Below are 24075 nucleotides of genomic sequence, written 5' to 3'. Positions count from 1 at the left end.
AAGAGGCAGATAGGAGGCCACCTCTTCTTCAGCATATTCATCCATCTCTCCCTGTTCCCGTCATGCCACTCCTGCAGTTGGAAGCAGGTGGAAATTATTCACGGTTGCCTGCTGGGGATTCCCTCAGCAAATGTAATGCTGGATTAGAGTTGTCTTCCCGGTGGCTCCGGGGCCAGGGAGCACAGCTAGTGGACACTCTGCCAAAATACACCTGGTGTCAGCTTACAGCTCTTGAGGGAGACTTCCTAATTGCCATAAATTAGCTGCTATTACCTGGTGGACAGCAGAGAATCAAGGAACTTTGACTTGTTGCTGTCATTCCGCCCTCACCCAGATGCTGCAAAGGACATCTTGACTTTGCCAGGTGCTCGGACAGCTGGCCAAGTGAGCAAGGCACAGCCACTCAGGCCAGGGGGGTGGGGTGAGGAGAGGCACCAGATGCATCACCATCCCTGCTCTGCACCATCTCACTGCTGAGAGACCTTGTATTGCTGCTAATCTGAATTTAATCTGCATTTTCTGTTTGAATGCAGGGCCACGGCCACACTCAGTTTACAGCCTCAGTCAGCTGTCTTTAACAGTGCTGTGCACACCCAAAATGGCAGAAAAAAATTTAGACTGCACAAATCTGCAAATTAATATAGCAGGAGAAAACCAAAAATAAAACCACCTCAAACAGGTAAATATGCACATGACTGAATTCTGCCCTTTGTCTCACACCCACACCTCTGAAATGGAATAAAAGGCCAATTTCAGTCCCGAGGCACACAAACACTGACTGAGGTACAGCTCACATCAAAACCCAGGCAAAACTGGATATAAACATGTCTGTGTGGCTTGGAGAAATGTAGGCAATTGAGCCCATCATTTTGTACAGCTTTGGCTGCAAGCCAATGGAATATCATTGTTTCTACACCTTTAATCTGTAGAGCTGTATGAGACTGAAATTTCCAGGTTCTTACTCCTTACTCTGTAACTAGAGAAATCCAGTTTTCACAGGGACTGTGATCTGGGAGCTCCTGTTGATTTTAAGCACTTCTGGAAAAATTCCTTAGGTGGTGGGCTTCGCTCTGCTGTTTAGGCAGTCAGACCATCATCCTTTCCCTGTGTGTAGAAATCTTTTTTTATAAGTGAGTCACAGAGAAATACAAAAAATACTAAGAAAGTGAAAGACAATTCGGGCACTACATTTGCATGATATAAATGAGATTTTTGTTGTGTGCTTTGTGAGCTGTTTATCAACCTACCAGTCCTCACCCCCAAGATAAAAAAAACAAACCATACAAGAAAAGGCCAAAATCAGAGGACAATATGGCATAAAGGTCTCATATCTCCTTGGCTGTTTTCAGAAATAAAAGCATTTACTCACAGAAGACACAAAACAGCAGGTTCAGGTTGCTTTCCACCGTAGAGGTATTTTCCAACCTATTTTTTTCAGTTACCTGCAGTCACAGAAATGCATTGATCCCTTGGACTGGAGAGGGGACCCACAGACAGATTTTCCACCTGTGTCAAGTGGCCACACAAGAGCATGGCCAGACCTTGCTGCTGCCCTTCCACCCTTGCAGAAGCAGCCTGTGCATCACATCATTGCCCAGACGCCTATCCTGCACCTAACCCTTTACAATAAAAAGGGAAAAAAACAACAAAAAGGCCTTAAAAGTGGAAAATGAGCACAGAAACCACCTTTTCTTTGTCTTTTTTAGATAAAGACTCAATGCTTCCCAAGGAAAATCAGAGTGGAGTCATTAAGAGCTTTTGGTGGTAAAGCTATTCTGATCTCTCGTAGCCTGAGTAACTAAGGCTAGGGACACATTTTCAAGACTTTTAAAGAAAGATGTAATTATGGCATAAAGCTAGTATTGGTATCTTATAACCTTTCATTAAGTAATCCTGAATGCACTGTAGGGTGACTTAAATAGCACAGAAATATCTATTGCCATAATACAGAAAACTAGTAAGTAACTCCAGTGACAGAAAAGCCTATGTATTTGGGAAAGGGCTGTGAACACAGTGAAAAACTTCTCTTTCCTTAATTAACTCTGATTTCCAGTTTTTGATACTGAATTTTTTAATCATTATGTTTGAATAATATAAGGGGTTTGGTATCTAATACACTGCTTTAGATTAGGTTTATCAAGTGTCTAATAAAGCAGGATGTTCATCTCTTTTGTCTTCTGGATGAGGACTCTTTTATTACAGTGTAGTATCTTTTGTTTTAATGCTGCTCTGCAGTGGATTGCCAGCTCATTAATTTTTCTGCTATAACACCCAAATCCCTTTGCTGATCAGTGTGCTGAATGATTGATTCCCTGCTCCCAGACTAATTTTTTACATTGGACTGCATTTACCATCTGGTAGATAAATCATCCAAAACACTCAAATTCGGAGCCTGGATCCAGTGATCCTCTTTGTTTGTTCAGTCAGCAGCATGAATATCACTTGCAAATGTGGAGGTTGTGCTCTCTCACCTGGATAACTGCTCCATATTGCAGACACAGGTTTTAACAAAGAGCATTGAGATAAGAATAAAACTCTTCTTGTTAACAAAAAAACCCTCCATGTATCTGTACTTTGTGTTTTCTGGCCAAATTTTTTGTTTCATCCCTACTATAGCCACTAGCTTCTCACATGAAAAGGAGTATTTCTTACAGCACAGAACCAATTTTGCACATTTCAAACCCATTTATCTATTTTCATGAAGACTTATTTTGTAGGTGTAAACACCTGCACAAGTGAAGAAAAGGACATCCTTTGCAGTTAAAACAGAGAAGAAATACAATGAAATAAATTGCCTTCCCAACCCATGTTTTATATGAGAAAACAATTCCATAACCTCAACAGGAGCCTGCCTATTTTATTTTCACTTTTATAACCCTGAAATGATACTTCCATAAAATTATACTTCCAATCAACACAGCGAAAAAGAACTCTGCCTCACAGAATTGCCTAGGCAAAATTCTGGGAGAGGTGAAGGATGAAGAAAAAGGTGAGGGAGGAACACAGTGCTTCAGGAAAACAACCCTTCATCTGCCCACTGCACGTGGCAACATGGCTCAGGGAGGGGGCAGGGGGTCCCTTTCTTTAGTCTAAGGATTTTTTGCTCCTCTTTGCTGCCCTGGAGAACCCATTTGGCACAACACACTGACCTCTGTCTCTCCCAGAGGGATCAGACAGAGGCAGAACACAATCAGAGTCAATACTAATTAGCAAAATGTAAACATTTCATTAGATCAATGCTTCCCTGAATTTTTAAAGCAACAAACTGCTACCCAGCCACAATTTTTTATCTAACTTTCTATGGAAATACCTGTTGAAGGCACTGTTTTAGCTGTCTCCACCGACCAGCTAAAGACTTTATAACTTGTTCATGTGTTTTATGGACAACCTGAAGGATTAAAACTGGTATTTTTAAAAGCACTCATTCATTTTGAACACCTAGATTATTCTGGTCATTTTCTGCACATGCACAAACACCTTTAACTGTCCCTTATCTCAAGCTTTTGTGTTGCTTTTGTTAAGATTGTTGTTTGGTTTAAAATTTTAGGGGAAATATAGCAACTTCTGCAAATGATGTTTATCCAAACACTCTTTCTTTGTAGTCGTGTGTGAAGTATCTCTGAATAGGAAAGAAAGCAAGTAAAACTCTTGTGAGGTACAACAAACTCCTCCATACACTTCAGGCTTAGGCAAGAGGACACTTTGTCACCCACTGCTGAAATATGTGTGTTTACAGAAGGCTTTCTGTAGCCACAGACAAGCAGATGTGACAGCAGGTTTTCACTGGGGGCTGTGTCCCTTCTTCCCTCAGCGCCTGCCGTGCTCTCATCAGTTAATAACTGAGACTGCTTAAAAAGCTTCCTGAAGCAGCATTTTATTTGTCAGCCACAGGTGAACACTGACATGTGTCAGACTCCTGAAGCTGGGTAGAAACCTGTCAGTTAGGGAAACAGTCAGGGCTGGGTCTGGGATAAAGCAACTGGAGCCCCTAAAGACGTGCATTTTGCGTTCACCTCGAACACACTGTGGTGATCAAGGGTAGATTAACCACAGTTTGCACATATCCAACTCTCTGGCTTGCCTGACCACCCCCATTCACCCCATCTGCTTCCACATGGATCCCGAGAGACTGGTGTGAGGCACAGGAGATGCCCCAGGGCCTTTCCTTGAGGAACCCGGCTGTTGCCTGCCAGCAAGCCAGGCAACTGGAATGAGGCTGCCTACGGCTTTGCAGCCAGGCAAAGCCAGACTTCTGCAGGTTTTGGCCTCCAGACAAGACCTGAGAAAAACCATAGCTTGTCCTGAACACCCTTTTGTCTGTTTGCCAGCACTGTACCTGTTCTCTTCCTTGGCTGCACCCCAGAGGATGGTTTATGCATCTTACAACAGTACAGAGAGTTTTGCACCTATTTAAAATACGTAGGAGCACACTGAGGTCTAAGCCTGGTGGAAAAAGGTGGAGAGGACCCAGCAGCTACCAAGACGAGTCACTTCATAAAAATTATTGATAGTTTTGTCTTGTTCCAGACATATAAAACAAACTTTTCTTTAATTTTTACATGTTTTCCTGCTGGTCTTAATTAACACTCTTTTTCAAACGTGGATGAGGATCCTGCCAGCTTGAACATGCTTATATAATGTGGGTGTTTCAAGACTGTTATTGCAACTAAATTTATTTCTATAATACAAAATCAAAAGAGAGGTATTACAAGGGTTTAATTTTATTCTAAACCAGATCCTTTAAACACTGTTAGTGTAACACATAATCTATTATCAGGAAAGTCCTGCCTCTTCAGTCCTTAGAAATTGTCTACTATAATGAGAATTTAAATTATCCTAAAATAAATCCCAATTTGCTAGTCAAACACTGCCTCCTCACAAACCACACTATGACCAATGAGGTAGTTTCAGAGAAACTTAAATTGAACACTGGTATCAGTGTAACATTAAATTGCTCTCTTAAACAGAGAAATTCACATGAATAGATATGCAAATGCATGCAGAGCCTGATCTGTCTACCAGCTCTCAGCCAGCCAGGTCTGGGGATGTAACCGGGTCAGCGAGAACAGAAGTCTTCCAGGTACTCTTCTAGCAAAGACTTTCACTGGGGTCTTGCTCCACAGAACACAGAAGTTCTCTGGAAAGAATCCCAAAGAGAAAAAAAGGCCTGGAAATTTTTCTCTTTTAAATAAACAAACAAATAAACAGAACATATGACCCATAAATCCCAGATACTTAATGGCTCGACTAGTGGCACCACTAGATACTGTCCTAATAATACAAGATTAAATTCTGCTTTCACATCCCCTTGAAGCCATCTGTGAACTAAATTACAAGCAAAGATACATTGTAGCTGCTTATCATAACAAATAAACAGATTTCAGGTTCTCCAGGAAATTTTCATTTCATCAGATCACAGTTCTGACTGCTGAACTTACAGCACAGTTCTTATCAGATTTTGTCTGTAACTTCTCAACCTTTTGTGAAAGAAAAGTATCATACAAAGAAGACCCATTTTGCCAAGAAATGGTTTCATAAATAAATTTAGAATCAACTGATTTAGTGAAACAAGCTCTTCCCTACACAGGAGTTCCACAAAATACAGCTCCACTCTCTCACACTCTCTTCCTCTAGTTCTCTGTATTTCTAAATTGTTAGAATTTCAAGATGATCCAGGAATAAACTACAGCAATTAGAAGGGACTATTTAGTTTACAGCATAGTATTTAATTACAATTTTCTTATTATCTAAAGCTATTTTGGGAACAGAACAATTTTTTTTAAGAGTGATTCTACAAAGAATGTCTTTGGGTCTACTGAGTATTACAGTCAGTTTAGAAAAAGAGAGCTCATAATACCAACACATCCTCTATCTCCACTCTTGTCCCACATCACCTGTAAGGACTTAACAAGGAGGATATGCAGAAGCCTGGAGCCAGAAGAATAGATTCTTTTTCAACACCCCTGGTGCTCAGCATTTTTCCATCCCCAAATGTTACAGCTACTGTTATCCTGGGAACTATTGCCACTATCGCCTTTGTGGACCCTTGCCAAAGTCTGACCACAGGCTGGAAAAGCCACAGTTGCTTTCAGCTGATGGATCAATGGTGGAATGTGATGATCTCTTTATAGGAAAAGGCTACAGCCTCCTGTCAATATCAGTGGGATTCTCTGCATTTGTACCTCTCTACCCAAAGTTCTTGGCCACAACTTGTTTTTTTTCACACCCAAGTAAATATTAACTCTGCCCTTTATCCAGCCTACTGTCAACTCTAGAAGAAAACTGACAAGTATAAAATATTTATCCTTATATCAACAGGAAGGAAAGGACCAGACTTCTTGTTTCGCCTTAATAGGAATTATCAGAGAGATCTTGGTACAGAAAGAATGTTTCCTTAGCAGTATTTTCCACAACAAACACAGCTTCTTTTCTCCTCTTTTCAAAAAACCAATAAAGAAATTGGATTCAATCCAATCCCCTCAGTCAAGCCTCAATTGCTCCATCACGCTACCAGTTCCCACTAGTGACAATGATGGAGTGACACCTGTTACAAGATGATTTTCTGCTATTCTGACACTTTGAATTCTACTTTAATTACCTTTCGGCTCTTTAATCAGCATAAGAATCTGTACTGCAAGGACATTTCATGCCTAGGCAATTACACTAAAGGGAAACAAATATGTACATGCTACTGTCCAAGTTTTAATTTCTCTTTTTAATAATTGTTTTTACTTTTTACTTATAGCTGATTTATATTCATGCCTTATGATAGTTTCTCAAAGTGATATGTAACCTGACTGAGCCTAGATCATTTACTTCAGAAGTTCGATTGGCACAAACACATATCACATTTTATTTGGCTTGACTGTTATAATTCATTTACAGGAAGATAACCTATAGTATCTTGGATAAAATAACCAATTATTCAAGTCCTGTCTACCATTTCAGATCAAGTGTATCTATGCATCTATGCAAACACAAAAAGACATGTAATTCTTAACAGAGGATAATTTACCTGAACCTGTATCTCTCTTACATCCCTTGCTCTTATTTTCTCACCAACATGGCTGCATATCTTTAGCACAAATTGTTTTTGCCCTGTGTAACTTAGAATGATATACCAAACAAAAGCCCTCATCCACTTAATTTGAGCAAAAAGCACAAAGGGTATGTCTGTTCTAGCTGATAAGCACAGATGAAAGCCAGTCTTGAGGCCACATCTCATTCTGGTTCAGAGAGTCCCCACTGAGCCCAGGCAGAAACCACGGCTGAGCTCCAGAGACCAGCAGTGCCTGAGGTTTATATCTTCCAAAATCCACGTTCACATCTGCCACATGGACTGGGCCAAGGAAGCTACATGCTTGTGTTCACTCTCCCTTGTTACAGCAGGGACAGCCTGGATCCAAGCTTCAGACAGCACAACAGTCTAGAGTGAATTTTGGCCACCTCACTAATTATCTTAAGGCTTCACCTCAAGTGTAGATATACCAATGTGAGTAGCTTTAGACCCTGTCTTATCCTAAGGAAAAACAGCTACAACAGCTCACATGTAATAGGTGTCCAGCAGTAGTCAGCTGGGGGATGCTGCTACAGGATCTGGAGGACAGACTAAGGCATCTAAGGAAGTAATCTAAGGAAGCAAGTGCACCATATTTGCATTTAAACAAGATCTCATCTTGCTCATTCAATCCTCAATAAGCCATTCTGAAACAACTTTATCTTTACTCACTTCACTCAGAGAGATCTTAAGTCAAGCAGAGGCAGCACACAGTCTGTGAGACTCATAGGTGGTGCATAGAATTGTCCCTAGCAAGCCCATTTTATCCCATGAAAGAACAGCACACTGAAAGGCTTCCCAACACAAACATATCCCTATTAATCAAAACCCCAAGTGTACAAATCCATACCAATGCACTGAGCAATACCCCTCGTTGAGTCTGTGCACCTTCCACCTGAATCTGCAGCATTTGGTCAGCTATGATCAAACTACAACCCCTGTGGCTGCCACACCAGTGACCAGAGCATGTCTCACACCAGAGATTCCATTGGACTAAAACTGAAGCTGAAAATGCCCACGCACAGTTTGTGTCTCTAGAGAGCACCACGGGATTAGGAGCTCAGGAACTAACTGCATGTTGTACCCACCTTTACACACGGGATGCTCAGTAACCCCCTGTAGTTCACAGCCCTAAGGACACAGCTACCCCAGAGCCTGTGCACAGCAGCATCACACCACCAGCTCACAGTCAGTCAGGGAGTATCAGAAATGGTACAGAAGAACGCTACAGGTAGCGCTGGGAATAATACAACATCTCCAAAATACCAGCCTGGCACTCTCTTCTCCAGAAAGAAATACCTATTTTTTTTTAATCCACTTCTGGGTAAAACAGGGTTATTTTATTTCATTAGCTTAGCAAAGTATGGATTGACAGATGAACAAACACACACAAGTCCTCATTGTCAATTAACTCCAGATACGTCTTAATTCTGTTTCCTGCTCTAATCACTTGATCATATGTACTTCCCTTGGCCAGGAATGATGCAATTATATCATAATTTAACAAAAGACCAAGCTGAAATGCATGTGCCAAGGGAGCAGAATCAAGCCATCTTAATGTTCATGTTGTCTGCCTGTGTCCTCCACCTTGCAATGTTCTTTTGTTACAGCAAACTCTTTCTTAAGCAGCATATTCTGTAGCAATAAGGGAGAGGACTTCAGAATTCCTGAAAAGAAATAACAAATAAATAAAGGTAGCTACATAATCTGCAGCTGATAAAATGTTATAAGCCCGGGAACCCTCTCAAGGAGCGCAAAAAACCTGTCAGGGTAGCAGGTCTGACTGATGCACATAATAAACTTGCAAAACAGCAGAAGAAAGGAGAAGCATTTTGCTCCTTTCAATATGAAAAGCAATTTAGAGAGTCAAGTCGTTTAAAGAAGTAGTAGCAGTGTTGTCAAGTTTAACTTGCAGTATAAACAGCAATGTATGTGGTAGCAGTCCACTGAGAAGGGTGCTAATGCCAACATCTGGCCCCATGTGTAAATACAGGAAACTCATCTTTTGCAGGGAGTAGCTCCTTCAGTAAAAGTTAATGAAGCTATACAAAGGTAAGTGAGGGGAAAATCTGACCCAGATATTGTGTGTTGATGTTAGTTCTTTCGAAATTAAAGTTGAGTGCTGAAACCCTGCCATTTTGCATGGAACAGTTAACACACAGCAGAATCTGACTACTGCATTTTAAACAAAAATTTCCTTCTATATTTTTGGAGTTACCCTGAAGGGAGTGCCTGCCACAAGTATGTATATAGCACATACATTTGCTTGTGCCTATTTTTAGTAGAAAAAAATCATGCTAAATGCCTTCAATATATAGCATACAGTTTTCTAATTCCAGGCTGGAAAGCCCTTTCTGTGACGGTTTCTAAATAATGATATCCCTGTGTTCCACATCATCTTAAAAACTTCCTCATACATTTCAGCAGCCTTCCATATTTAATCTCACTGATTTATGCTCATGCCATGGTCTAATGACCCACATGTCTCTGATGGGTAAGCCGCTAACGCCAGTGACACATTAACCTATTAACCTCTCTGTAAAAATAACCATCATATTCGTACAAATAGAATGAAAAGTCAGGCAGCAGCAGCAAAACAGTAGCATTGTGGTATCACACAGTAACAGTGTATATTTAAACTGGGTAAAATGAGGAAAAGAGGAGCATTTCGAGAATGTACAGCAGATTTATTATATTGCAAGACCATTTTGCCACAGTTTGCTGGTCTGCGAATTTGATAGCCTGCTTTAGCAGCATTATCCGTATTGTAAAATGTAATTGGGAGGAAGCTCACTCTTCCGTTCACTCATTTCTTGAAATCTGTTGTACAGTTTGGGGACCTCACCCTGGAAGGTACCGAGAGTTCCTTCCAACGTGTAAATTGCCTTCCAATCCCGCCGAAGACAATGGGAGCAGGGGGCTCTATGCACAGGGCGAGAAACCTTCATCACCTTGGAGAAGGCACTTTGCACAGCTCTCGCTGGCGATTCGAGCAGCGGAATAAACCCATCATTTTAAAAGGCAGGAGGAGGCATGCACAGCCATTTTTCAGAGAAAAAAAAAATTCCCTTTTCCAAATAATAGTTTTAGGAGACAAACAAATCTTTCTAAAATACCTGTAAACTTTACATCGGATGTAATTACTTTGTTCTACTTTAAAACCACCACATCCCTCAAGATCTAAGAAAACGTGCCACTGTCACGCCAAACCACATTGCAACCTTACAATACCAGCATATAATTATGTATACTATGTTTAAGTCATGCAACCAAAGCAGGAAAAAAACGTTAAACGCTGCGGCCGCGCTCTCTTATTCTGAGCACCTCACGGGGTACTTTGCTGCTTACACCTCGTTCAGAGTCAATCTACACAACAGCCGGCAGAAGGACGGGCGGAGAGGCTAGCCCGGGTCTGGGCTGCACGCAGCAAGAGTGAGACCCAAGAAGCAGCCCGTGTGAGCCGTCAGGGGCTGCGCTCACGGCTGCCGCCCGGCTCGCACCCAGTGCTGGCGGCAGGACGGGGCAGCACGGCGGCGGAGCGGGCGGGATGCGGGCAGCCCCGGGGAGACCGGAGCGCACCTGCCGGCACCGCGGCGGGGGGCAGCGCTGACCAACAAAAGCCGAGCGGCGGCGGCAAAGCCCTTGCCTTCAGCGGGGACACCTTGGAGAGGGGGATCCCCGCGCCCCGGAGAGGGGCATCTCCCGCCGGCCGGCTCGCCGGCTCGCCGCACCCGGGGCCGGGGCGGACGCCGCTCCTTTGTTTTCTGCCGCCCGCAGCGCCGCGCCGGGCCGGACCGGGCGGAGCAGGGGGGCCACGCTCAGCCCTCCCTCCCTCCGTCCCTCCACGTGCACGCGTGGGCTGCCCGCGGGGGTGGGCGCGGGGCGGGAGCCGGCGGGGCATTACCTGAGCAGTTGATGCCTTTCCCCTTGCCGCCGCCCTGGCACTCGGAGCCGGGCAAGGGATGAGAGGCGCGGCCGGCGGGCAGCGCGGAGAGGGCGAGCACCAGGAGGGCCGAGGTGTAGCAGAGCGCCAGCGGGGGTCCCGCCCGCAGGAGCGGCCGGGCGGCGGCCGGGCTTTCTCCCAGCATGGCGAGGGGCGGCCGAGGAGCAGCGCCGGCGGCAGCGGGATGGCGGCGGCAGGCCCGCAGCATCAACCGGAGCCCGCGGCGCCGCCCGGGCGGGACCCTCCTTTCTCCGCCGCGCCGGAGCGCACCTTCAGCATCCCCGCCGCAGCGGCCGCACGGACCCGCTGCCGCCGCCGCCCGGGCGCGGGCAGGGCTGTCCCCGGCGGTGCCGCGCTCGCTCCGCGCCCGTCCGCCCGCGGTGCTGCCTCGCCCCGGCCGCGCTCCTTTGTGCGCGGCGCCCGGCAGCGCCGCCGCTCCGCCTGCAACAAAGGGAGCGGAGCCGAGAGGCTGCTGCTGCCGCCGCCGCCGCCGCGGAGGGGGAGGAGGAGGAGGGAGAGAGAGAGAGAGAGAGAAGGGGGAGGAAGCACACGTGATGGCAGCCCCCTCCCCCGGGACCGGAGAGGAGGCGAGGGGCTTCTCCTCGCTCGGCGGGCAGAGCGGGCGGCGGTGGCGGTAGTGCCCGCCCTCACGGCGGGGCCGCCCCCGCGGAGAGCCGAGCGGGGTCCCGGGGCGGCGCCGGGCCGGTAGCGAGCGCAGGCGTGCGGGGATAGCACCCGTGGGTGAATGGAGCAGAGGGGTCCCCAGGGGCGTCGGGAGAGGAGCACCGCTGGCATAGCGTTTGTCACTCTCCGGGATGTTTTTTTATTATTCACTAATAAGCCAGCGTGCGTGGGGTTGGGAAAGAAAGCAGAAGACCATCTCTGCTATTGATTAATTGTAAGGGTTGTGTTTAATTTTTACTGAACGGAAGCCCAGCACGTATAGCGGGAGCATTTGTACCAGTCCAAGTAAATTAATATGTTTACGGTGAAGGCAGTGAGATTTGTAACACAGTGCTTTTACAATCTACTGGTTTTCCAGTCCCTTACACGGAGACACTTCAAAGGTCAGAAGCACTGCACAGGTACAAGGTACCAGGCACATATCTTGAGTGCAGATACTCAGCTTGTATCTGTGTGGCTGAAAGCTTTGTGTGAATTGACAGCACAATGACTATTTTCACATAGTGAAAACACAGGACAGTGCTTCACATTCAACGAGATATTTTCCTGTCTCAACTAGTTGTCACATTTTGTGCAAGTTTTTAATCCACTGTACAAACCTTTTTTTTTTCCAGGAACAAAAACTGCCTCTTTCCTTGATCTCTCTGCTGCTCCACACCGCTGATGGGCTGTAAGGTGTAGTAGAGCTTATGTGAGGAGCTCGGGCTTGCACTAAGGTACAGCTTTTGTGTGAGGAGACCTTTGAGCAGTTTGTTAACTGGAGCAGCCAAGAGCAAGGCCATAAATCCAGGAGTAAACTCTGGGGAGGCACAGTGGTCAGATACATAAACTCAGATTGTTGTCTGAATACAGCAGTGAAGGCTAAATCCTGTTTTATCAAGACTGAGAGAGCAATTTCCTTTTGGCATAGGGGGTTCAGCACTGGCTACCTCTGCCAACTAAATGCTCTTCAGTAATTACTTGGTGATTCTAGATGTGAGAAGAGCTCTGCTCCTCGGTAAGGTGGTTCTGATGAAACTGGGCTGCTGATGTACATTAGCCAGGATGTTCAAAGCTCTCTAGGTCTGCATACTGCTTCTGGTCTGCTAAGCAGATAAACCTTTGGGATCTGTGGGTCATGGAACTGGCACAGATGTTTTGAAGGTAGTATTTTGCTGTTGTAGGAGCAAATGCTCTGTATTACTCCTTTCATAAATACATCTAGATCCATCTTGCATTAAATATGCTGTTTTCTGGTCACCTCTTGCTCAAGGGCTGGACCAGAACAGCCCACATCTCAAACACATTCAAGACCAGTTCATACCCATTTGTCCTTGTGCCATCCGCTGTTTCAGTCAGGCATTTCTCTGTCCTTTGCATTCAAATCTGTAATATATTTATAGGCAGTAGTCATAGCCACTCTTCGCTGGTCTAACCTATCAGTACATTTTATTAGTCTCCTTCTGTAAAACAGAGCCTCTGTAACTCAGGTTTTACTGCACTAGATAAAGTTTAGATTCAACTTTCTTCAGCATAGCTGCAGTTTGTAACAGCTTTTCACAAACTATTGCCAGTCTCTGCAATGGAGGTAGTCTGTCCTTATTTCTTCCAAAATTACCTTTTCTAAAACAGCCAATTTGCTTTTTATATTACTAAATCTCACTGATGGTTCAAGTCATGCTGTGAGTGACAAATACAGGCTACTCCTTGTATTTGCCATTTACAGTCCATAATAATGCATTTTATAAATGTCTAAGTGCATGACTGTATCTTTTCCATTGTCACATTTCATCTCATTTCTTTTATTCTAGTCCTCAAGATTATGTAGTCATCTCTTTGGTATATGCTGAACCTCCTTTCTATTAACAGTCTTGCACAGTTCTTTGTGTCCACTTCCACATCCACAACAATGAAAAAATATGCACATACAAACTGTTGGTCTCAGAACAAATTTTAACAGTAACAGTACTTCTCCCAGTTCAAACATTCCCCTTCCAGGGCAGTGAGTATTCAGCTCAGTAGGGAGTTCCCTACTGAATTTACAGCTCTGTTTCAGTTCCCCATGTCTTTCAGCTTAGCTGGGCAAACTATATCCTGGACTCACAGAATGGTTTGGGATGGAAGGGACCTTAACTACCATCTAGTTCCAATCCTCCTGCCATGGGCAGGGACACCTTCTTCTAGACCAGATTGCTCAAAGCCCCATCCAGCCTGGCCTTGAGCACTTGCAGGGATGGAGCGTCCACAAACTCTTTCAGTTTAAAGTCTCTACCCCTTGTCTTATCCATATAAACCCTTGTAACAAGGCTCTCCAACTCTCTTGCAGGCCCCCTTCAGGTGCTGGAAGGCTGCAGGAAGGTCTTCCTAGAGCCCTCTCTTCTCCAGGCTGAACAACTCCAACTCTCTCAGCGTGTCATCACAGAAGAGGTGCTGCAACCCTCTGATCATCTCTGTGTCTCTTTTCTGTACTTGCTCCAACAAGTCCACACCCTTCTTTTCTTGGAGGGGCCAGAGCTGGCCATAGTAGGTGGAATTTCACAAGAGTGGAGTAGAGAGGAAGCACCACCTCCCTTGATCTGCTGCCCATGCTGATTTTCATGCAGCCCGGGACATGTTTCGCCTTCTGGGCTGCAAGCACACATTGCCAGCTCATGTTGAGCTTCTCATCAATCAACACTCCCAAGTCCTTCTCCTCAGGGCTGCTCTCGATCCATTCTCTGCCTGTATTTGTGCCTGGGATTGCCCCAGTCCAGCTGCAGGACCTCGTGCTTTGCCTCATTGAGTTTCACGAGGTTCACACAGGTCCACCTCTCAAGCCTGTCCAGGTCCCTCTGGATGGCATCCCTTCCCTCCAGCATGTCAATCACACCACACAGCTTGGTGACATTGGCAGACTTGCTGAGGGTGCACTCAATCCCACTGTCCTTGTCACCAACAAAGATGTTAAACAGTGCCGGTCCCAATATCAGCCCCTGAAGACATCACTCATCACTGGACTCCACCTGGATGCTGAGCCATTGCCTGCAACTCTTTGAATGTGACAACCCAGCCAATTCCTTATCCCCTGAGTGGTCCACCCATCAAATCCATGTCTCTCCAATGTAGTGACAAGGATGTTGTGCAGGACACTGTCAAATGCTTTGCACAAGTCCAGGTAGATGATGTCAGTTGCTATTCCCTTATCCACCACTGCTGTAACCCCATTGAGGAAGGACACCAAATTTGTCAGGCATGATTTGCCCTTAGTGTGAAAGCTTTTAACAGTCCAGATAGAGTGTAAGTAAATCTTATGGGGTTTGGGTTTGGCTTTTTCTTGTTGTTATTTTTTTGACTCCTGAGATGAATGACATGCCAATTTTTGTCTAGAAAAGCCACATCTGAGCAGTGCTATCTGTCTGGATGCATCTCTAGCTAGTTTAAAGTAAGTGATACAGTCATGCTTGATTGGCAAATTCACACTATGCCAGCTGGGCATTCATTTCTATTCTGCTCTCTGATATATGTATTAAAAAAAAAAAACCTAAACACTTTTCTGCCAGCTTCAAAAGCAAAAGAATTCAGAAAGAATGTGAGGAAGCTGCTTCTGTGGCACAAATTGCTGCAGATGGAGGGAATGCCACACCAAAAAATGACAGATCTTGTGTGTCTTTGGGATCACACCAAACTCTACCACATTTGGTAACTTCCATCTTTGGCGAGTAAATGTAACTTTGTCACAATTATCAAACAATTTCACTTTTGCTCACCTCCAAATGCTCTTCTGTGAAAGAAGAGGAAGCTATACAGATTGTTGAAAATTGTCATCCTTGGTGAGCCCTTGAACACCACCAGCAGTTTTTAAGTCCCCTGCTGATGCACACACAATTTCTGCCCCTCTTATTTTTCTCCAGTAGTTGTAGAAATGAAGATGTACAACCAAAGGGAAGCAGGCAATATGAACGAACAGAGAAATGCTGCCAGACCAGTGAGAGGGATTTCATTTGCCAGAGATCTGGATACAATACAGATACACTTAATTGTGAAAGCACTGTTTTATTTCATCTTGGAGAGCAGAGATCTATAATTTAGTGAAACCATCAAAGCATTGTTTGGAGCCCCCTGTGGCCTTATGCATTAGACAGCAGAATCCTGCTCTTGCCAGGTATTTTGCCAGAGAATTGTACTTATTAGTCTCAACTTCCATTTTCACCCAAAACCCCTGTTCCCAACTCCTATAGTTGTGAAGAAAACATCAAAAATATTAGAAGTATAAATTGGAGCAGTGTTCACAGAATCAAAGAAACACAAAAATGTTGGAAGGGATTTCTAGAGGTCGTCAGGTCCAACTCACTGTGTCCAAGCAGGAACACCTACAGCCGATTGCTCAGAACCATGTTCAAATGTGGGGTTTTTTGTATTTCCAAAGATGGAGACTCCAGAATCTCCCTGGGCAACCTGTGTCCATGCTTGGTCACCCTCACAGTGAAAACGTGATTTCTAATGTTCAGAGAGAACCTCCTGTGTTTCAGTTTGTGCCTATTGCCTCTGGTTATAAATCAAAGGTGTTGTCTAACCACATCTAGAATCAGCCTCAATGGAAGACTCAGGAGCTCTCTCATACAAACTATTTCACTTCTGTTACTTGACCAAAAATACTCACTTTATACAATAGTTGAACTTATCTGTTTCTGTTATGGGGTTTGTGCCCAAAATCTCAAATTGCGCCGACCTAAATCTGCCACCTTCAGTATTACAACTTGGATAATACAAATAAGGATCTTCAGTATACAGTACCACTGTATTCTGATAAAATAAAATGAGTGCAAAACCAGGAAAGAACCAGGTGGCACTGACTATGTCATTTAGCTTCATACATAGTTCATTCACTACTAAACTTTGTATTTATTTAAAATTCTTCTTCAGCACCACAGAATTTCTTCTGTGTTATTTCTGAATTCTTCAGCAATCAGATGCATGGCCCAGGATTTACAGTGATGCCAGATTTGGGAGTCTATCCAGCAGACCCTGCACAGGTTGTTCTAGCCACACTTAGCCATGCAAACATGACTGTGGAGAGGTTTTCTTTCCTGGAAGGCTCTCAGCTGAACAGAAGGAGTGTTTAGCACAGTACTCTCTTGCTCCTTTCAGTCCAAGACTAAATGTGTGGCACCAGTCTCAGATCAATACTTGCCCTCTGTCAAAGTTTGACATGTCTAACTTCTGCTCCAGAAGCTTGATCAAGTGATTCAGGTATCTAACTCCACTCAAAGCGAGGGGGAAAAAAGCCAGTTTAGGCCAAACTGAATTTGCTGCCACGCTAATGAGGACAGAGTGAGGGCAAGAGCTCAGTGAAGTTGGGCTTGATGCTGCTGCTCCTAAGAGGCAGGAGAGAGTGACTGCTACATGTGCCTCCTCCCTGCCAGTGTACTTTCATCAAGGCTCTGGGGCAAGCAACACAGGCAGTGGGGCAGTGGCCATTTTACTGCCCCCCAGCACCCTGCTGCCCTGTTCACCTTTTCCAGTGCATAAAGCTGCCTCAATGCCTTTGGGAAGCTGAGAATTCTTTGACTTTTGTTATGCCAGTCTATTTTGTATTTTCTACCCCATTCCTGTAGTTCTTCTCTATTCCCCTTCTTTTATTTTAATCTTTAATTTTTCAGGTGTTCCCCTAGATTTTATGCTTTTCCCTTTTCCATTCGCCATGGTGCCAGGTTTTTTTCCCTTCTTACGGTAGTTTTGCCTCTTCTTTCCCAGAGTGTCTTTATTCAGTCAAAAGGCATGACAAAAAGCCCATTTGGGTCAATAAGATGATTTTTAAGAACCAAGCTAGAGATATATTTCTTCTCATTGAATTTCCTGCCACAATGTCCCCATGAGTCAAGAAATATTACTGAGCCCACATTTCTGCTGGGAAAACCAGGACACCGAGAGATTTCTTTTTTAGTGGCAACCATGGGACACAAAGGATTCTGTGACCATTCCAAACTAAAATCCTTACTTTTCAAAACCCAGTTTCGAACACCTGCTTCTCCAGCACATTTTGGTTCCTCCCAGTGCTAACACCTTCTGTTGACTTTTATTCACAGTGGTGACAGGAACAGTAGGGAAGCTTCAAAACATTCTCAGGGTTAGCACAAATTTGTTTGCCCATATTATTTGTTCTCATTCATCCATTCAAAACAATTTTTCTTCTTTCTTGGCTTATATAATAAAAAATGAGCTGTCACTTAGCACCTTCACATCTTTTAATCTTTCCTAATTAATCAATTCTTAAGTACATTAATCAGTTTGTTACCCTTTCCTTAGTTTCTTCTAATCTGTTGACATCTTTCTCTTCTTCAAATAGTTCCAGACTAAATGCTGATCAGTAAAAGTGATTTCCAGATGCTGACAAATGCTTTTGTCACTTATTGATTGGACTGTTTCAGTTCTTTGTTAGTGAATTGTATTTAAACTGCAGCTAATTCCCAGCACAGTAACCTGTATGTGCCTGGGTGTACCAGGAAGGTCATGCTTTACTCAGTTCTGCAGGTTTTCCACTGTCTTCATAGAATCATGACAATTTTTCAATTCTGCGTTTTAGCTTTTGGCATCCTCATAGGCAAAAATATAATATATTTCATTGAACTTCATCTCCATTGCCCCCAACGCCCTCTGTATTCTGCATCAGATGGATATTCAGTTTGCTTTAAGTTTAATCTTCAGTTAATGAGTACCAGGGCTCTTGCCAATTATGCCCCTTGCTTTGAGGATACCCTTCACATTGTTATCTGCAATTCTTAATCAAAATGCAAAAGCAGATTAAAGAATGACATGTTTTATGCTGTGTTTAATTGTCCCCAATGACTGGTTTTAGTAGTACATTATATGGTAAAATATTCTCAAACATTTTTGTCAAGGGCTTCTGTAATGTCAGTTTTATTTTGTTTTAATTTTTGCTACAGAAACGCACAAGTGGATACAGCATACACTTTGTCAGCCCACTGAAGTCATATAGAAAGGGACTATTACTTCCCTGTGCTGTGACAGTGTGTAATTCAGAATTACATAAGCTTGTCTCTATTGTTATATTTCATTGCATTTCTCAGTCTAATTTTCTCCAGCCTTCTGCTGTTCTCATACTGTGGTTTTGCATAACTTTTCAAAGTTTATTAACCATTTTCATCATGCTGTACATTGATTTCTATCATTATACAGTTAGCCTTCTCAGGCATAGCCATATGCATTATTATGAAGAGCTATATTTCTCATGCTTGTATCATTACCAAACAGTCCAAACTTAATTGTATTAGTTATTTTAATGTTTACACAACACAGACAGATTACACTGTTCTTGATCCACATTATATATAATGCTTATAAGCACAAAAGCAATTACATTATCATTATGTTAACATGTAACAATATACTTAGAAAAGCAGAACTGTCAAGAAGGAGAAAGAGGAACTGAATATATTTTTAAACATAAACAGTGATTGTGGCATATAAAAGAAGAATTAGACAAGGTGCCAACTCTAACCTAATGCACATTAAGATTAGCGAGATATTATGGTCTAGAATAATGACATGCTTAAATTATGACATATTCTTATCTTGTTTCTCCACAAAAATTCCCAAAGAACTTCTGAAGCTCATGGAAGCTCAGTATGTGTCCATTAACATAGTAATATGCTTTTTCCAATGGAGCACATTTCTAAGTATTTGCAAGCCGTGACTTATAAATGGGAGGTTTATTGGATTTCCAGAACCTTGTGAAATCTCCTTTGGTGGATAATAAAGCCAAATGAATACATTTCCAGAGGAACTTGTCTAATATGATTACATTTGTGCCCAGAAATATGAGACTATTAGGGATTTAGATTGTCCAGAACATCAGCTATCTTGTTCCATGTGTTTCTGTCTGTCTGATGGAAGTTTTTGAGGTAAGAACAAGACCTGCTGGGTGAGCTGTCACTCTGTGTGAAAAGTGACAGCTGATGCACCTTGAATAGGGTGTACCTGGAAATATGGTACTTTTGGTTTGTGCATAATGGTGGTTTTGTTGTGAATTAGGACAATTTCACAATGTCTTGCCTTTTTTTTTTTTTTAAAGGTAGCTGTACAAAGTATTTCTGTCACTTATACCACTGTAATAAAGGTCTGAATCCAGCTTCAATCTTTTTGACAGAGTGATTTAATAAGTAGTCCCTTCATACGAATAGTGAAATTTCTGCTTGGAAAGATAGGAGATGAAAAGAAATGTTTGCAGATAGATCAGATCTCTTGACTCACTGTAATTACATGATTTGTTTGTAGACATCAGTGTCTCCCGTCCCAGCTTCCACTCAAGAAATGTTTTGTCTCTTCCCCTAGATGGATATATTGCAACGAACATTAATGTATTTCAAGACCATCTGCTTCTGACAGATTAAAAGTACTTTCTGTTTAATGACTGAGCTGTTTCTGTGGGATATTCCCACCACAACTCTGCTGGGTTGGAGTGTCCAGGCACTGCTCCCCAAACTTCCCAGGCCATCAGCAGGCTGCAGGGCTTTCCCTCTTTGGGCTGCTCTGCCTCCTGTCATGGATGCAGGTAACTGTTGTAGGGATGAAACCTCATTGCCAAGCTACTGAAATACCTGCAATCCCTGTTGTCTCCTAACATATCCCAGTTTCTCAGCTGGACTGTAGAGGGAGGGTACCTTTTCCTTTTCAAGAGGCACATGGCTGGTGTAAACACATCCAACATCAAGCATTTGCACATGCTCTTGAAACAGCATTGCTCTCTGTTTAATGGCTGGGATTGTTTGGAAGAAAATATGGACAGCATGAGGGTGCAGATTCAGTAGGTATCGCAGTGCAGTCTCAATTACACACAGTTTTTAAATGTGGAATTTTTGTCTGTATCACAGGATGTTTCTAAGCCTGTAAGGTTCAAATAAGTCCTTCTCCCTGCCCGAGGATATGTGTTTTGTGTCAGGAAGTGGCACTAATTGCTTGTAAGTAGGGAGCAAGCTAAATTGTCTGAAATACATCAATCAATATGAAAGCACCAGCTAAAACTATTAAGAGAGATGCACTCCATCTTACACAGAGAGAACTTATAGGACTATTGTGCAGCCCCAAGAGATGCCATGAAATGTTATTTATATTTGATTATTTCCTCCTTCCCCAAAAGACATGATGTTGTGGATACCGATGTGAGTCATAGTTAACTTTCAGAACACCATTAATCCCTTTGTTCTTCATCAAGTCACGCATGCTATGCTGATGCTTGAGATGATGAAAGGAGTTTTAGTTCACAAGACCCTGAACTTGCTGCACTTCTTCCTTTTACAAAGAGAGAAATGGAATTGCATGAGAGCCACAAAAAGGCAGATTGCTCTAAAAAGATGTATTTTACCAAAGCACTTTCTATGCCGACTAGCATGGTCTGTAGTGGACTTATTGTTGACACAGCTCTGGATATTTATATTCCTTCAGGAATAGCACAACATGATTCTGAATGTCGTGTGGAGTTTGACAATAGGATTGCTACCAAAGGAAAGAGAACTTGTTCTGAACTGTGTTCTGAATTTCAATCTGCACACAATGAACTTTCACATGAAGGCTGATGGGAAGTGAGAAATAACATGCTTTTGATAGTTGAGTTGAATTTTATGGAGCATTTTTAAAATCTTGTATTGATTACTAACCAGTATCATTGAGATAACTCATTTCTAAAAGAATGTTTACGTGAATTTGTAGTAATGATGGTAGCATCTAATCTGCTTTTAAGGCTCCATTCTTGGAACAAGAAATGTTTCTGTTTATTCATCATGATGTTTTAAATTGAGCAAGAGGACATATATCACAGTTTCTCAATTCCATTTTTATCTCTGTCACTTGAGGTGTTTGAAATGTGCAACATCTCTATTACTTGCGTACATTACTCTGAAACACATTTTAGCATGCAGGAAAGTATGTTTTTCCAGATGGATGTATCAGGTGCATTGGTGCCAGTGCCCCCCAGATACGCACCTGGCATGCACCGCTGGGATAAGGGCTCTTGCTTGAAATAGCTGCCTATACATACCATCTTTTCACATTATACCCACTTCTAACAAGAATCTATCCCTGGGAACAAATGGTGGAAGGGCTGTTAAAGTCTCCTTATGCTGTACAAAATCACAGTTTCTCTGGCATAGCTGCTGCTGGATGAGCTCAGAGCCAAATCCGGTCAGTGTAACTGAGGATAAAATGTTTAAACTCTTCTCACACTGAGAAACAAGGCACTTTGAATTTGCCCTCCAGACTGCACATGCCCTTTTCACAGCCTCATCATACAGGAGTCTCCCACACCATCAGGATGGGGTTTTTTATCCAGGTCTTCACTTCCTCTTCCAGAACAAGACCTCTAATTTGAGGTCATGCTGCTCACCCACTCATGATTGTGAAAAGGACAGGCTTGCTACCAAGAAAACAAAAAAGGATGAATCAATGTGCATGTCTTGGAGGTGGATTTGGTGTCCTTCTTCTTTCACTATGCACCATTAGGCAGGATCAAAATCCAACTTCTGTTTTCCTTCTGGGATCCTGCAGTACCCGAAGCTGTCAAAGCCACATCCTTCACTGCCTTCCTGAAAACCCTCTCTGCAAGGCAGACAGTAGGCCAGGAAGGAAAAGAAAACCTCATCTGTCATGCGGGACTTTGTTTTTGGAGTTGGAAAGAGTCTGAAAGCCCCTCAAAGGGAGCTTAGCAGACATGCCCACTCATCTGAGACACTGTCCATGGCACAGCTGGCACAGCAAGAAGCCCTGCAGCTGATGCTTACCAGAGCCACAGGTTGAGACAGCCCAATTTGTCACATCTGTGATTTATTTTAGAGAACAATTGAAATGAAAGATGCTGAACTGTGAGGAACATTGTAGTCATAGTGATGATGAACAGCACAAGTGCACTTGAGCATATATTTTATTAGAAAACTACTGCTGTACATGTTTGTTATTTGCAGACTGACTCCTGTAGGCAATAAACTCTTCTAAAATATCACTGTCTTGGTGGTGGGGTTTTTTTCACATTATTGTGAGAATAAAAGGTTTCCATTTGAAAAATCTTCCCCCAGCCAACACTTATGTGGACTTGGCTTTGTGTTTTTTAAAAAGATGGTACCACTATCCTTTTGAAAAAAATGTTTCCCTTAAGCATTTAGATGCTGAGTTGAAAATTAGCTTACAAATACCTCTGATACATAACTAACAATCCCATATAATTCTATCATATGCACTTAGACATCTAAGAAGAAAACGGTTCAGCTGATTTGCTTCCATTTTCTATAAACTATTGTGAGAGAAAGAGAAAAAGCCTTGATTAATTTACACTACCTGGGAATAACGATGTGCAAGATGCCTTCCCAAGAAAGGATTAGAAATAAGTTTGTAATAAACAATTTTTTTTTTTTTTGTTCAAAAGATTCTTATTTTTATGGCTAGACAAATGAGCATACATTTCTAATGCAGAAAAGGCATTTTTCCACTAGGAGAAAGAAATAAAGTAATCCAGCACTACAACAGCATGATGTTGCTATTTCAAATGTCTTTTTATCAGTTTGAGCTATCTGACTAATGAGATACAGCAAGAGCTTTGTTAAAGAATAGGTAATCTTTTTAATATTACAAGAATGAAATTAGACAAGGAAATATAATATGCAATTAGGAGGAATTTAATATGAAGACATAAAAATAGGTTCTTCTCATGTGTAGGCTCAAAGACTTATTTATAAATTTGTTGACTCATAAGATACAAAAGGCCGGTCTCATCTAGGAAAAAAGTGCTGCATTTGGAGATACTGTGCTGCCCTTATCAATGTCCTAGCTAGATCCAGACTGGGATCTACTAACAGCTGTTTGTTCATCCAGCTACTGTATATGTGTTGCATATTAATACACAGACTACTTCAGAAAAGCTGAACTTGGAAGAGTAGGTACAAGGAAACTTAGGAATGACATCTGGAAATTTAGGTAAGTCCTCAGACTAGGGTACATCTGGTCATTTTTTACTAATGCCTCCAAATACCCTGAAGTCTAGAGAAGCCTCATGCTCGAGAGGCAGCATCCAGCAGTTTCTAATTTCGGGGTCTCTGGAAAACCTGTCTGCATATTTTGAGGTCTGAATGTCAACAGTTTGCCAAACTCTTCTTAAAAATCCAGTGCTTAGAGCCTGCTTCACTTAAAAGCTGTGACAAAGACCTTTCTAATTCACAGAGACATGCAACTTCTGTTGCAGCATCTTCCCACCACCCTTCAATTGTTCCTAACTTTGGTATACTAATTTATTCTGGGTAGTAATGTTCCAATTATGGTTTCAGCACAGCAACATTTTCTTTTGAAGTGAAATGCCAAGCTCTGCTGTGTTATTTTAAACTCTGCATGGAGAGGCACAAAGTAGTGAGACCTTTATTTAAAACAACCAGCA

The 24075-nt window shown here is 42.8% G+C and overlaps 1 protein-coding gene across 2 annotated transcripts in view; it reads right to left on the bottom strand.

Annotated features, from left to right (window-relative positions):
- Nucleotides 1-11323, bottom strand: part of TMEFF1 (transmembrane protein with EGF like and two follistatin like domains 1) — a 112236-nt gene extending 100913 nt beyond the window's left edge. Inside the window, exon 1 of one of the 2 annotated variants that reach the window (XM_085052337.1) lies at nucleotides 10962-11323. In XM_085052337.1, coding sequence (XP_084908463.1) covers nucleotides 10962-11208 — 247 coding nt within the window. In that variant the 5' untranslated portion in view covers nucleotides 11209-11323. The remainder of the gene's footprint in view (nucleotides 1-10961) is intronic. The other variant, XM_085052336.1, reaches the window with a different exon arrangement.
- Nucleotides 11324-24075: the final 12752 nt, after the last annotated feature.

The sequence above is a fragment of the Lichenostomus cassidix genome, chromosome 2, assembly GCF_008360975.1.
Source record: "Lichenostomus cassidix isolate B80296 chromosome 2, HeHo_3.0, whole genome shotgun sequence".
Lineage (NCBI taxonomy): Eukaryota > Metazoa > Chordata > Aves > Passeriformes > Meliphagidae > Lichenostomus > Lichenostomus cassidix.
Note: the sequence above shows the minus strand (reverse complement) of the source record. Positions and strands in the feature narration are given on the sequence as shown.